The 15494-nt window shown below is 43.6% G+C and overlaps 1 protein-coding gene across 1 annotated transcript in view; it reads right to left on the bottom strand.

Moving 5' to 3' along the window:
* Positions 1 to 15494, bottom strand: part of ext1b (exostosin glycosyltransferase 1b) — a 110151-nt gene that overhangs the window by 16065 nt on the left and 78592 nt on the right. Inside the window, exons 7-8 of the mRNA XM_014177609.2 lie at positions 9600 to 9695; positions 3225 to 3314 (exon numbers count right to left, since the gene is read on the bottom strand). Of these exons, the coding sequence (XP_014033084.1) occupies positions 3225 to 3314; positions 9600 to 9695 (186 nt within the window). The remainder of the gene's footprint in view (positions 1 to 3224; positions 3315 to 9599; positions 9696 to 15494) is intronic.

The raw sequence follows: 15494 nt of genomic DNA on the forward strand, positions 1-15494 counted from the left end.
AACCAATTATATTATTTTGGGGACAGGTCAAAAAAGCTTTAAACATTTATGGCAATTTAGCTAGCTAGCTTGCCGTTGCTAGATAATTTGTCCTGGTATATAAACATTGGGTTGTTATTTTACCTGAAATGCACATGGTCCTCTACTCTGACAATTAATCCACAGATAAAAGGGTAAACAGAATTCGTTTCTCATCTCTCCTCCTTCCTTCAGGCTTCTTTTTCTTCTTTGGACCTTATATGGGCGTTGGCAACCAACTTTACAGCATTACTACAATTTACCGGGGTGTGGACCTAAGTTAATCTTTCAATCACCCACGCGGGTATATGGTCCTAAAAACCAATGAGGAGATGGGACAGGCCAGACTTGGAACAAGTTGAGCGTCAAAAAAAGAAACAATTTATATTTTAGCGACTGGCGCGCAAGCAGTGTGGGTGCAATGATTGAACACCATTTAATAACGTGTACATTTATTTTGCCGCGCACGCGACACGAGCGCTGAGGACAGCATGTAAGGCACAAAAGTCATTGTAAAAGTAAAATGTGGCAAAGAAATAAACTTTTTGTCCTGACTACAAAGCATTATGTTTGGGGCAAACCAACTAGAGACGAAAGAGACGCACACCTATTTAGGCGAGGTGCTGGCTAGCGGAGTAAAACACTTGAAAAAAAATTATGGAGAGCCGCACACTCTAGGAGCTCAGATGCAAAAATATTTTACGTCCATCGTTTCGACAGACAAGCTATCAGGGTATAATGACAAACACAGCGAGGTGACTCATTTATATATAGTGTCAAAAGACAGACACAGGTGTCTGTAATCATGGACGGGTGTGGCCTGATATCATTGGTTAATTCTCATATATTAAAATGGCATACAAGAAACATAAATGGATAGCGTACGATCATAGATACAATTTGGCTACATAAGCCTACAAACATTTACAATAGCAAAGTCACAATAATCACAAGAATGGCTTCAGATCAAAGTCTACGTAGAGAACGAAGGGAGCAAGGGTCTTTAAATTAAAGATCCAGGCAGCCTCTCGTTTTAACAATAAATTGTCGCGGTCACCCCCTCTCCTAGGGAGGGTGACATGTTCGATGCCAATGTAACGTAGAGACGAAATTGAGTGGTTTGCTTCCAAAAAGTGGGCCGCAACTGGGTAAGTCAAATTTTTGCACCTATTGGTGCTACGATGCTTCGAGATTCATACTTTTACATTTACATTACATTTAAGTCATTTAGCAGACGCTCTTATCCAGAGCGACTTACAAATTGGCTCTTTGTTTAACCCACATCATTTTTACCACAAGGACAAGTTATAAGATAAATAACTGCCTTAGTGGAGCAGGTGATAACACCTTTAATTGGGATAGATTTCCCTGTTTGGGGGTGTTTGAAGGATCTACATTTATAAGTGCCATTGCATTGAGCACAGCCATTACACTTGTAGTTTCCATCCAGTAGGGGCACAAAGAGACGTTGTGCAGGGATATCTTGGGGTGGTAAATCAGAGTTTACCAACTGATCTCTAAGATTTCTGCCTCGCGAGAATACGACCAAGGGAGGGTCAGAAAACACATTACCGATACTATCATCAGATCTTAGAATGTGCTGATGTTTGTGAACAATTCCCTTAATTTGTTCAGAGCACTTTGAATAGCGGGTAATTTTCTCAATGGCAGTATTAATCTGACCATTTTTGTACCATCACTGAGTACTACTCTTCATATTTTCAAGCATGGTGTGGTTGCATCATGTTATGGTTACGTTTGTCATCGGCAAGGACTAGGCAGTTTTTTAGGATAAAAAGAAACAGAATAGAGCTAAGCACAGGCAAAATCCTAGAGGAAAACTTGGTTCAGTCTGCTTTGGAACAGACACGGAGACAAATCCACCTTTCAGCAGGACAATAATTAAAATTCAAGGCCAAATATACACTGGAGTTAGATACCAAGATAACATTGAATGTTCCTGAGTGGCTTAGTTACAGTTTTGACTTAAATTGGCTTGAAAATGTATGGCAAGACTTGAAAATGGCTGTCTAGCAATGATCAACAACCAATGAAAGAGCTTGAAGAATTTGAAAGAGAATATTGCACATTTATTGTAGAATATTTGCCCAATCTTAGACTTACAACTGTAATCGCTGCCAAAGGTGATTCTAACATGTATTGACTCAAGGGATTGAATACTTATCTAAATATATATTGTTTTTTTTATTTTGTGTAGATCGTTAAAAAAAGACTATTTAATCAATTTCAATCTCACTTTGTAAAAACAAAATGTGGAAAAAGTCAAGTGGTGTGAATACTTTCTAAAAGGCGCTGTAGCCTACAAGGCAGGCTAACAGTTAACGCCATCTGTTCTAATTTGCTCACGAAACAGTAATTCTACAAGATCAAAATCCATATTCCAATGAAACTGATTGAGATCAATCAAATGACTGGCATGGAGATGCAGTTTGGACGTTTCACCGGTAAAACGTGAAGAATTATCATTCACGACAAACAGTAAATGGCCTATTTTGAAAGATGAAGCCTGACTTGGTCTTTGAGGCTATTAAAACATAGAAAATGTTCTTTAGACAATATGTGTGGGAATAGTCAGACGTTGCAATTGGAGGATGCATTTTATGCATATTCTATAATGATAAGCTATTTAATTGGCTTCATCTGTCAGTACAAACTTTGAGGAAATGATGTCGTCATAATTATTATTATTTTTTTAAATGCGCTCCCTCACTAAAATAGCACTAAACCACTGGTCCCTGTGCTGACACAGCGCCACACAAAGCACCGAGGGCCCTGGAGTAATGCCAACACTGACATCATCATTATCCCCCCATCAGCAGAACAGAGCAGAGCAGAGCAGAGCAGAGGGCACAGCAGCCTGGTGTGCCACTACACTGACAGGGTGGGAGGGAGGGTAGCGAGAGAGAGAGACAAAGAGGGTTGAGAGATGATAAGAGAGATGGGAGGAAAGATACAGAGACAGAGACGGCGAGAGAATGGGGAAAGCTACATGGGGAGAGAGAGAGTGGCCATTAAAAAAAAAAAAAAAAAACAGCATGAGGTGGAGTGAGGTGAGGTTAGAAAAGCAAGGAGTTAAAGGGTAGAGGAAAAGCAGGGGAGCGCACCAGAGCTCTGGAGAGAAAGTAGTCCCCCATTCCAACACAGTAGTAGGCAGTATCCTTAGTGATGTGTGGAGGAACACTAACCTCTGTTGTTGAGAGTACAGTGTCCTCATCCAGGCTGAGCACGGCGTCGGTGACAATGGTCTCGTAGGGCAGGAAGCGACTGCTCATCACCTGCATGGGGAGACAGAGTACACAGGGTCAGTACACTGTCCTCTCTAGTTGTTGGTAGATCATGGCGGTTGCAATGTCCAAGATAGTGGGCTCGATTCCCAGGACCACCCGGACGTAAAATGTATGCACGCATAACTAAGTTGCTTTGAATAAAAGCATCTGCTAAATGGCATATATTATTATTATATACTGAACAAAGATCGAAACGCAACCATTTCAACGATTTTACTGAGTTACAGTTCATATAAGGAAATCAGTCAATTGAAATAATTCCTTAGGCCCTAATCTATGGATTTCACATGACTGAGCACAGGTGCAGCCATGGGTGGGCCTGGAAGGGCATAAGCCCACCCACTGGGGAGCCAGGCCTAGCCAATCAGAATGAGTTTTTCCCCCACAAAAGGGCTTTATTACAGAGAGAAATACTCCTCAGTTTCATCAGCTGTCCAGGTGGCTGGTCTCAGACAATCCCGCAGGTGAAGAAGCTGGATGTGGAGGTCCTGGGCTAGTGTGGTTACACGTGGTCTGAGGTTGTGAGGCCGATTGGACGCACTGCCAAATTCACTAAAACAAGGTTGGAGGTGGCTTATGGTAGAGAAACGAACATTAAATTCTCTGGAAACTGTTCTGGTGGATATTCCTGCAGTCAGCATGCCAATTGCACACTCCCTCAAATCTTGAGACATCTGTGGCATTGTGTTGTGACAGAACTGCACATTTTAGAGTGAACTTTTATTGTCCCCAGCACACGGTCCACCTGTGTAATGATCACGCTGTTTAATAAGCTTCTTGATATGCCACACCTGTCAGGTGGATGGATTATCTTAACGAGAAATATTAATGAGAAATGTTCACTAACAGTGAACGACAAATTAACGAGAAAATGTTCACTAACAGTGTCACGTTGGCATAAATGATTCGGGAGACAGGCGCAGGAATGCGTAATCGTTTAAAAAAAATTAAGCCCAAATTACGGCGTGCCGTGTAAAGGCACGGGAACGAAGACCGAACAAACACGTAACAAAACACAGGGTAGAACCCAAAACAAAAGAGTGAGGAGTACCTCAAATAAATAACACATGCGCCGAATGATTATCACATGGGACGAGACCCGTAATCATCTGCGCAACCCACAATGGCACGAAAGCCCAAAACACACCGCACCAACGGACATTATAAAAATAATGAACCGCCCAATGGAAACTAAAGGGCACAAGTACTAATCAGTGGGAATAGGCGACAGGTGTGCGTAATGAAAGTTCCGGAGTGATCCGTGACAAACAGGGATGTAAACACATTCGTGCACAAAATTTGAGAGAAATAAGCTTTTTGTGCGTATGGAAAAATTCTGGGATATTTTATTTCAGCTCATAAAACATGGGACCAACACTACATGTTGCGTTTATATTTTTGTCCAGTATATATTACAACGGCACAGCACAAGGGTGGGACTCCAATACATAAAGCACTGAATAGACATGTCCCAATAGACATGAATGAATGGGTTCCTTTAGTCTTCTACTCTCCTTTCGTGACCAGTTATGAATATGGTAAAAATATGGTGGAAACCTTACTATAGAATAGATTGGATTGAGATTATTTGCTTGAATGTTGTGAAATCCTACAAAACACACACTAGCTGAAGTAGTTCTCGTCTTACACGACACAATTTCCCCTTTCCTGATTGTGACAAACCCGTATTTTCAATTTCTATACTATATGACAGCTTTAAATATCTACAAAAACATGAATAGTTAGTATAGCACGGGTAGTAGAGGGTCGGTGGGGAGGGTGGAGAGCTACATTGGGTAGGCAAAATACCATCTTAATGATATGTATACAATACATACATTTACTGGCTGAGCTGAAAGCCAAGGGTGGAGAAACACTCTCAAGTGTATGTATCATGTATATTCACTAGAAATCAAACATCCCACACGTACACACAGCCTTACGCACTCATTCAGCCACAGACACTTCACACACCCCCCTCCTTTCAAACACTCCGTATAACAGCCACACACTTCCTTGTAACCTTTTCTCTGGAGACAACACTCAGCTCTGAAGGTCGGGTCATTCCAGGAATCCCTGTTCTTTCAAAAAGCTACTGCTTATATAAAGTCTTGTGTGTGTATGTGTATGTATATACTGCATAAAGCATTGGGTAGAGAGACTAGAGAACAGAGGCTGATTAGTCAAAACAACACTTCGTACTCGCCGACCTCTGCCACACAGTGCCCTAAACGGAACACATCTCGAATGACTCAGATTGCTGTGTAACTGTGTGGCCGAGAAGTGCAACAAAAACAACGAACAAATAACACAAATGACTCCAAATGTCTACAATTGCCAGCCACGTTTTAGTCGCTCAGAGAGAGCGAGAGATTTGCACATCATAACAACACTATATATACACACACACACACACATATGACATTTGCAATGCCTATTATTTTTCTGGAACTTTGTGAGTGTAATGTTTACTGTTAATTTGTATTGTTCATTTCACTTTTGTATGTTATCTACTTCACGTGCATTGGCAACGTTAACATGTTTCCCATGCTAATAAAGCCCTTGAATTGAGAGGGGGGGGGATAAGATGAAGGGGGATAATAAGATGAGGATGTGATTTCTTTCCCCATCGCAGATGGTTTTTAACGTTAGAAGTGTGACATGTTTACCTGGGGGGGGGGCTTGTACGCGCTAGGAATGTGAGCTCTTAGAGAAGGAATCAGCCTCCCACATTCCTCAGAGAGGGAGGAAGAGAGAAATAGGAAGAAAAAAAAAGAGAGACAGCGAGAGAAACAGTGAAGTATAGCGAGAGAGGGTAAAGAAAGACTGTGCGAGAGAAAGAGACAGAGAGAGAGCGAGAGCCAACATCTGCAACATTCTAACAGTGTAATTAATACATTTCATAATCGTTTGGTTGTTTAGGAAGGCCTCGGAGGGCATAATACGATCGTTTTATTTATTTCAAATAACACAACAGCATTTTAAATAGTTTGTTACTGTAGGCTATGTAAAAACTGACCCCCGCCCCCCCAAAAAATAAAAAATGTAAGTGTTGAATAAACCATTTTTGTGGATTGCCTTTGTTACAACTACGAAACAAAAGTGTTGGATAACGAGAAGACAAAATATAACGATAACGAGAAGACAAAATATATACCGACCATCAACACCAGAGGTCAAATGATGATAACAGTAGCCTAAACATCATTATAAGTGCCAAGTGGCTTTGATAGTCACAATCAGCACACAAAAAAAGGAATTATAATGTATACAAGTGTTGATATGACTGCAGTAAAAAAATATATATATTGTCAGCTCGTGCTTATGTTGTGTGCGTCTTCACGCAATGGCATCAGTTGGATTTCGTTTCGCTGTTACTCCTTGTCCCAACAGTTGACACAAATCTTCAGAACTTTCACTTGCTTGACACACTAACATACTTGTGTTTGGTTGTAGTGCGTAGCAGTCGCCTGTTTTCTCTTTGTGTTCCCGTGGTCTTGTCATTCTTCAGCCCTGCTGTGGAGTACAACGGCTGTGCAGGTGCCTTATTTTGCGCGGAGGGAGGGAGCCTCAAAAACCACATCTTCTGACACTCGCTCACATGATGTGGATATTTCCCAGGTATTGAAAGACCTTCAGCATATACAATAATGCACGCTCTCACTGTGCAACCTACTCCAAAGTAGGTCAGAGTAGACTGATACGACCGCTTGGTTTCAGTGGATTGATATAGGGTAGATACCATTTAGAGATTAGAATTAGAGTGGATCAATACAATACAATGGCCCGCCCTGGTCTTCATTCACTATTGGTGATTACATAATTATGCATCGTTTGCTTCCCCTCGCTCATCAACTCACCCATTCTCCCCATCATACTTCATTTATTTAATCTGTTGTTATATGTGTGAAATTAGTTTCGGTATAGTTTAGGTTCAGTTTCCAGGCAATTATCGTGGGATTATCAGGTGGGCACTGCACTTTCAATTGTCAGGAGAAGGGGCGGAGCAGGCCCTACTGTTGGGAGAAGGGGCGGAGCAGGCCCTACTGTTGGGAGAAGGGGCGGAGCAGGCCCTACTGTTGGGAGAAGGGGCGGAGCAGGCCCTACTGTTGGGAGAAGGGGCGGAGCAGGCCCTACTGTTGGGAGAAGGGGCGGAGCAGGCCCTACTGTTGGGAGAAGGGGCGGAGCAGGCCCTACTGTTGGGAGAAGGGGCGGAGCAGGCCCTACTGTTGGGAGAAGGGGCGGAGCAGGCCCTACTGTTGGGAGAAGGGGCGGAGCAGGCCCTACTGTTGGGAGAAGGGGCGGAGCAGGCCCTACTGTTGGGAGAAGGGGCGGAGCAGGCCCTACTGTTGGGAGAAGGGGCGGAGCAGGCCCTACTGTTGGGAGAAGGGGCGGAGCAGGCCCTACTGTTGGGAGAAGGGGCGGAGCAGGCCCTACTGTTGGGAGAAGGGGCGGAGCAGGCCCTACTGTTGGGAGAAGGGGCGGAGCAGGCCCTACTGTTGGGAGAAGGGGCGGAGCAGGCCCTACTGTTGGGAGAAGGGGCGGAGCAGGCCCTACTGTTGGGAGAAGGGGCGGAGCAGGCCCTACTGTTGGGAGAAGGGGCGGAGCAGGCCCTACTGTTGGGAGAAGGGGCGGAGCAGGCCCTACTGTTGGGAGAAGGGGCGGAGCAGGCCCTACTGTTGGGAGAAGGGGCGGAGCAGGCCCTACTGTTGGGAGAAGGGGCGGAGCAGGCCCTACTGTTGGGAGAAGGGGCGGAGCAGGCCCTACTGTTGGGAGAAGGGGCGGAGCAGGCCCTACTGTTGGGAGAAGGGGCGGAGCAGGCCCTACTGTTGGGAGAGGGGGCGGAGCAGGCCCTACTGTTGGGAGAAGGAGCGGAGCAGGCCCTACTGTTGGGAGAAGGAGCGGAGCAGGCCCTACTGTTGGGAGAAGGGGCGGAGCAGGCAATACTGTTGGGAGAAGGAGCGGAGCAGGCCCTACTGTTGGGAGAAGGAGCGGAGCAGGCCCTACTGTTGGGAGAAGGAGGGGCAGCAGGGGAAAACCATAAAAAAACTGGTTGTAACTCCAGTTCTGTTTGTGATATTAAGATTCTAACAACGATACTGTGTTATATAGACTTATTTAGGAAAGGTCAAGAACGGGGGGCAAGACTTACAGAGTAATAAAACTATTAAAATCATGCAGTCAAAATGACTGATTTAGCGGTTCTAGTGTTAAGCTGAAGAGTCGTAAAAGCAGTGCTCACATGGCCACCATGCCAGCCCAGAGGCGCCAGAAATAGCTCTCCTCTCCTTCTGTGCCCCCCACTACCAACCGCCAGGCTGGTGGCTCAGAGGTTCGCCACGTTTGGCTGGGTCCGCCGCAGTAAACAACAAGCCAGCCGCGAGCACAACAAACCACAGACGCGGCTGTACTCAACTCTGGCTGTTGTCGCCGACCCACAGCCCAAAACCACGCTCCCTCTGTGATTGACAGCGTAAGAAAACCACTCAGGGATGTGGAGAAAAAACAAAACCCCGCCCACTCTGTTGTGACTGACAAGTGAGAGAAACCCCTTGGGTTGATTGACAGCTCAACAAACGTTTTTTGTGGCGTTAGAGTGAAGCTCTCAAACTACTGACTCAGATCACGCTTCCTGTGTCAACTTTGACCTCTCACGATGTGAGACACTTTGGTCGAACCCCCTACGGAACACTGACTTACTACAAAGCGTTGCAAAGATGTCATAACAGACCGTTAGAGGTTATTTCCTTGACAACTTACTTTACCTAAACAGTGGTCTGTGGCATGGAATTGCAAAGTAAGCTGTCAGCTTATGACATTTGCTATGTCATGCATATGACAGCGTTACGCAGCTCCAAAGTCAGAAGGTTAAGGCACTCCTTCAATATAAGGTGGGAGTAAATAACATGTTCAGCTACTTAAGACATTAGCTTGAATCTAGGTTGTGCCTTTAGAAAACAAGAAAATAAACCAAGGAAGACATTTTTCACTTCTCTCATAGACTTCCCAAAACCCCAAACCCGTTCTGGTTTGTCGAGTCTACTTCGCGAAGCGTTCCCGGAAGTATCGCAATGTTGGGCTTCTGGGTTCAGAAATTCTGTGGTCAAGTTGTCAAATGATCAAAGCATAGATATACACCAAAATTATGGCACTGAACAAGGCTTAGGGGCGCAGTAAAGCCAAAATGAAGACATTTTATTTATTTGAGGGTATTTAGAGAAACCAAAATGGCAGCCCAGCTCTTGAAAGGACATGCGTGCGAGGCAGGCTCACCTTGTTTTCTCCCTCGATGACAATGACGGGCACAGAGGTTGCAGGCCAGCGGTGCTTAGCAGGGAGAGGCTTGTCACAGTTCCACAGCACAATGATCTGAGACAGGAGAGAGACAGAGACAGAGAGGAAGAGACAAACAGTGATTGAGATTATAGAAGGGGTGGGGGAGTTAAAGGTGTGAGAGAGCAGGAGAAAGATCATGAGAATCACAGATATGACATTCTAAAATTACACTTCATTTTCATTTACTAACCACATAACACTACATTCCCCCATCGTACGTCTTCAACATTTCAGTATCCAATTCAAAACATCTGACATTTAAATCCATCCACACACACCCCACAATTGAGAGCTTAAATAGGATTCCTTTTCAACAATAGCTCCTCAGATCATGTGTTACATGATGGCTACATGGGAACTGTGTGTCCCTGTGACTGACTTCCCTAACATGCAAGTATACCTTGAGTTAAAATTAAGTTCATGTGTATATATAATTTGATATACAGAATTTGATATACAGAAGAATATACATAACTGTCTTATGATTTATATTATCTTGTTTGATAAAATCCAGACAGAAAATATTTACACAAGAAGCAACCTAATATTACACAGTCAAACTCTCATTTCATTTAGTAAGTTCACCATTCTGCCGTTCTCACTGTTAAACACCGCACAGTGTTCAACACAACTTTACTCACAATACGATACCAGGCCAAGTATCACACTACAGAGTAGTATCGCGACACCACAGGGGGAAAAAACTATTCTGTGGCCTAGCGTCCTGTTCACCCCGTCCCCCGGACGCTTGTTCCCGTTTTTTTAAAGGTTACGCGCATGTGCTACTGGGAGAAAGGGAGGATTTGTCTGTAAACAATTGTTGGAAAAATTACTTGTGTCATGCACAAAGTAGATGCCCTAACCGACCCATAACTATAGTTTGTTAACAAGAAATGTGTGGAGTGGTTGGAAAAACGAGTTTTAATGACTCCAACCTAAGTGTATGTAAACTTCCGACTTCAACTGTACATGCATAATGATCTGCATGACATTGTGGCAGAAAACACGGCATGAAACCCTCTACACTTCAGTTAACACAGACACACACACACTCCCTCACACACTTTCTCTCCCCCTCTCTCATAAAACACACACACACACACACACACCTCTCTCCCAAACGTACACCCTGCTCCCGACTTTAAAGTTAGGCACCAAACAGAATGTAAGGGGCACCAGAAAGAGACGCATTTTGTTTATATATAGTTAGGTCTCTATGAATCCTTTGACGCATCTCATGAGCAGCAGATCCTTTTCCTTTATTCCTGTGCCAATCAAATGTGCATAGACTCACTGCCAAGTTACCAGGGTGATCGTTTGCTAGGTAAAATGACTAAACAACGCTGTTTGTTATCAAACCAATAATTAGTGGGCCGGGATTAGGTTAAAAACACCCCGCTCACATGGTTTGTGAAATTATATAAAATGTGTGCGAAATAAAAACAAAAACACATTTGAGCTAGAGACAAACCGTTTTCTTTGCTCTAAAGTTGCAAGCATGCCTGTCGCAAAGCTGTTTTTAAATCTCTGGCACTGCTGCGTGACAGCGAACTTGCAAAGCCTATACTCAGCTGGCCTGTGCTCTTGGTTGTATCAGGGATGAAATTATATACAATGTATTAACTTTGCTCACTGCACACTGCTCCAATGTATCAAATGTACAAATGTAACAGAAGACTGATCAAGGCTCCATCCCCACTGGCCATCAAGGCTAAATTATATTTTAATAGATGTGCAGGAAGAGAGGATGGAGAGAAGCAGGCGAATGAGGGCTGGTAGGGGATAGTGCTGTGGCAGTCATTAAATTTTGTCAGACCATTGATTGTCAAGAAAATAACTGCCGGTCTCATGGTAATTGACCGTTAATTAACATAAACACATTTAGCATCTCCTGTAGTCCATTTCAGAAGAACATAATAGCATACTCAGTTGTCCTTATGTTAGGCCCTGATCTGGCTATGCCATATGGACGTGGGCTACACTAGTTAATTTAGCAGACAAGATTTTCTTAGAATTTTGTGGCATTTTATATTATAGTATGAAGAATAAAATTGAACATAGCTGAATAAAATAGAAAGGATATTTTCTCCAAAATATTTGAGGAAGTGCGCACATGCGGTTATTCTGTGTTGAGCGGTTAGAGAAACAGGTCCTCCCTATACGCTTAATTTAGAGTTATTTATGCAACTTTAGTTGTGATACAAACATTGGGCTATATGTTTTGATTTTTAATACATTCTAAGGCTCCAATGATGATTTGAAAAAAGTCGCATGTAAGGCAGGCTACACACACTTCATCAGTTTCTCATTCACAATTTGACAAGCACTTGATAATAACTCAAATTTCCCGGCGGCATCCCCTTTGTGACCATAATGCTCCTAAAATAAATCCATGCCTTTTGCGGCCAGTGGCCGCATATAATAATTACAATTCCCTTCTCCCGTCAGGGTGCGCCAAAGTACCTCTCACTCACATGGCTCTCTCAGATATCTAAATTCTTATTAGCCAAAGCCCGTCACATAATCGGGTCCTTCTCACAAGCTACAAGTGAAGACAGACACATTGGGGGCGCAATTGGGCGTATTCTTATCGAATTCCGAGGTGCATATTGAAGATGTTGGAAGAACGGTCCACATTTACTTTTGGTCAGCCTAAAGAACAACAAAAGCACTAGCCTATGTCAATCTACGATCCCTAATAGTACAAAAGTTGACCTATTCTGTGAGAGAAATAAATATTCCAAACATAGTTTGGGACAGTTGTGGAATGCGATAGATCCCAAATTAATACAAGCATCAAAACACCTTTAAAAGCAAATGAGGCGGATGTAACAGATCAGAGCATTTAGCTTAAAATGTTGATAAACTATTAGGCTTTTTCTTCACATTAAAACTGCAGCAATGCAAAATGCAATCAATTAGCGGGAAAACACCATTCTCAAAAGTGACCGCAAATGCGACTATGCATTTAATTATAAAGGTGCATTTTTAGGGTGAAAATTATCTTCCCCAAACTTGACTCACGAGCTGCGTACAGTGACTTCGGAAAGTATTCAGACCCCTTAACTTTTTCCACATTGTTACGTTACAGCCTTATTCTAAAACTGATTCAATTGTTTTTTCCTCATCAATCGACACACAATACCCCATAATGACAAACCAAAAACAGGATTTTAATAAAGAAAATAAACTGAAATATCACATTTACATAAGTATAAGACCCTTTACTCAGTACTTTGTTGAAGCACCTTTGGCAGCGATTACAGCCTAGTCTTCTTGGGTATGACGCTACAAGCTTGGCACACCTGTATTTGAGGAGTTTCTCTCATTCTTCTCTGCAGATCCTTTCAAGCTCTGTCAGGTTAGATGGGGAGCGTTGCTGCACAGCTATTTTCAGTTCTCTCCAGAGATGTTTGATCGGGTTCAAGTCCAGGCTCTGGCTGGGCCACTCAAGGACATTCAGAGACTTGTACCGAAGCCACTCCTGCGTTGTCTTAGCTGTGTGCTTAGGTTCGTCGTCCTGTTGGAAGGTGAACCTTTTCCCCAGTCTGAGGTCCTGAGCGCTCTGGAGCAGGATTTCATCAAGGATCTCACTATCTTGCTTAGTTCATTTTTGCCTCGAACCTGACTAGTCTCCCAGTCCCTGCCACTGAAAAACATCCCCACAGCATGATGCTGCCACCTGGTGCCAGGTTTCCTCCAGACGTGTTGCTTGGCATTCAGGCCAAAGAGTTCAATCTTGGTTTCATCAGACCAGAGGATCTTGTTCCTCATGGTCTGAGAGTCTGTAGGTGCCTTTTGGCAAACTCCAAGCGGGCTGTCATGTGCCTTTTACTGAGATGTGGCTTCCGTCTGGCCACTCTACCATAAAGGCCTGATTGGTGGAGGGCTGCAGAGATGGTTGTCTTTCTGGAAGGTTCACCCATCTCCACAGAGGAACTCTAGAGCTCTGTGAGAGTGACCATCAGGTTCTTGGTCACCTCCCTGACCAAGGCCCTTCTCCCCCGATTTCGTAATTTGGCCAGGCAGCCAGCTCTAGGAAGAGTCTTGGTGGTTCCAAACTTCTTCCATTTAAGAATGATGGACACCACTGTGATCTTGGGGAACTTCAATGCTGCAGAAATGTTTTGGTACTCTTCCCCAGATCTATGCCGCGACACAATCCTGTCAGAGCTCTACGGATAATTCCTTCGACCTCATGCACTGTCAATTGTGGGACCTTACATAGACAGGTGTCTGCCTTTCCATATCATGTCCAATCAATTGAATTTACCACAGGTGGACTCCAATCAAGTTGTAGAAACATCTCAAGGATGATCAATGGAAACAGGATGCGCTGGAGCTCAACTTATTTCAAGTCTCAGAGCAAAGGGTCTGAATACTTTATTTGTCATAAATGTGCAAAATGTCTAAAAACCTGTTTTTGCTTTGTCATTATGGGGTATTGTGTGTGTTTTTTGTTTTAATTTAATCCATTTTAGAATAAGGCTGTAACATAACAAAATGTGGAAAAAGCCAAGGGGTCTGAATACTGTATGTATGCCAGTTAGGCTCTACACCCGTTGCAAAGTGGATTAATGTGCTTAATTTTAAGAAGTTATTGGGTCACTTATCAAAACATATAGGCCTATGGGCTAGGCTACATGAGGTGTGTGACTATGACTTTAAAAAGTAGCACAACAAAAGGCATGCACTGTTTCTTGCCTTACTGCACACAAGCTGGGCATCATTCACAAGTGACAATATATCATTCACAAGTGATAGGTTAATATTGTCACCCATCAGACTAATCTTGATTTCATATTTTCTTTACATATATACCACATGACCAAAATTATGTGGACACCTGCTCGTCGAGCACCTCATTCCAAAATCGTGGGTATTGATATTTGGTCCCAGCTTTGCTGCTTTAACAGCCTCCACTCTTCTGGGAAGGCTTTCCACTAGATGTTGGAACATTGCTACAGGGACTTGCTTCCATTGAGCCACAAGAGCAGTGTGAGGCCGGGCACTGATGTTGGGCGATTAGGCCTGGCTCGCAGTCGGCGTTCCAATTAATCCCAAAGGTGTTCGATGGGGTTGAGGTCAGGGCTCTTTGCAGGCCAGTCAAGTTCTTCCACACCGATCGGAATGCAGTACGGAATGCGGCTGATATGCACATGAAAGTGAAGTGGACATTAATTGGATCGGTGAATACAAGAGACTAGTAGTTGCTGTTGATTAAAAAAAATAAAAATAAATGAATATATAAACAACTGACTTGATATCCATTTTTTTTTTAAAACAGGCGCAAGCGGGTTATTTAGCTCGGTAGGGCCGAAAATGTTGGTAGTATCATATGAAACGGTACTACGGTATTCTAAAATGTTGGTACCATAAGTTCAGTGTATCGCGTATGTGTGTTTCAGTATGAGTGTGTGTATATGTGTACCAGTGATGTGAGAGACAGACACAGTTCCTCTGTAAAACTGTGGAACACGCGCGCTCACAGCGGGAAGTCCACAATCTCTGCATGCATGTCTCTACCAGCGCCGTCTCAAAAGCTTTTTTGCTCCCAATTCTCTCCCCACCCTCTCTCTCTCCCTCTCCCTTTTCTCTTTCATTCTCTCCCTCCCTCCAATTCATTTATTTATATCCCTCTTCTCCACTTCCCGGCCCCCTCAACGTGGAAGTCTTTGCGGGCTGAGAGTGAGATGATGTAAATGTTGATACTTTTCTTATGTACCTGACTCTCCGCTTTGCATAGGGAGCCTGCAATCTAGAATACAAAGCATTTCCATATAGAAGGGAGGGATGCACACCTCCCTACACATTTAAGCAGCATTAGGGAGT

This window comes from Salmo salar, chromosome ssa27, assembly GCF_905237065.1.
Source record: "Salmo salar chromosome ssa27, Ssal_v3.1, whole genome shotgun sequence".
Lineage (NCBI taxonomy): Eukaryota > Metazoa > Chordata > Actinopteri > Salmoniformes > Salmonidae > Salmo > Salmo salar.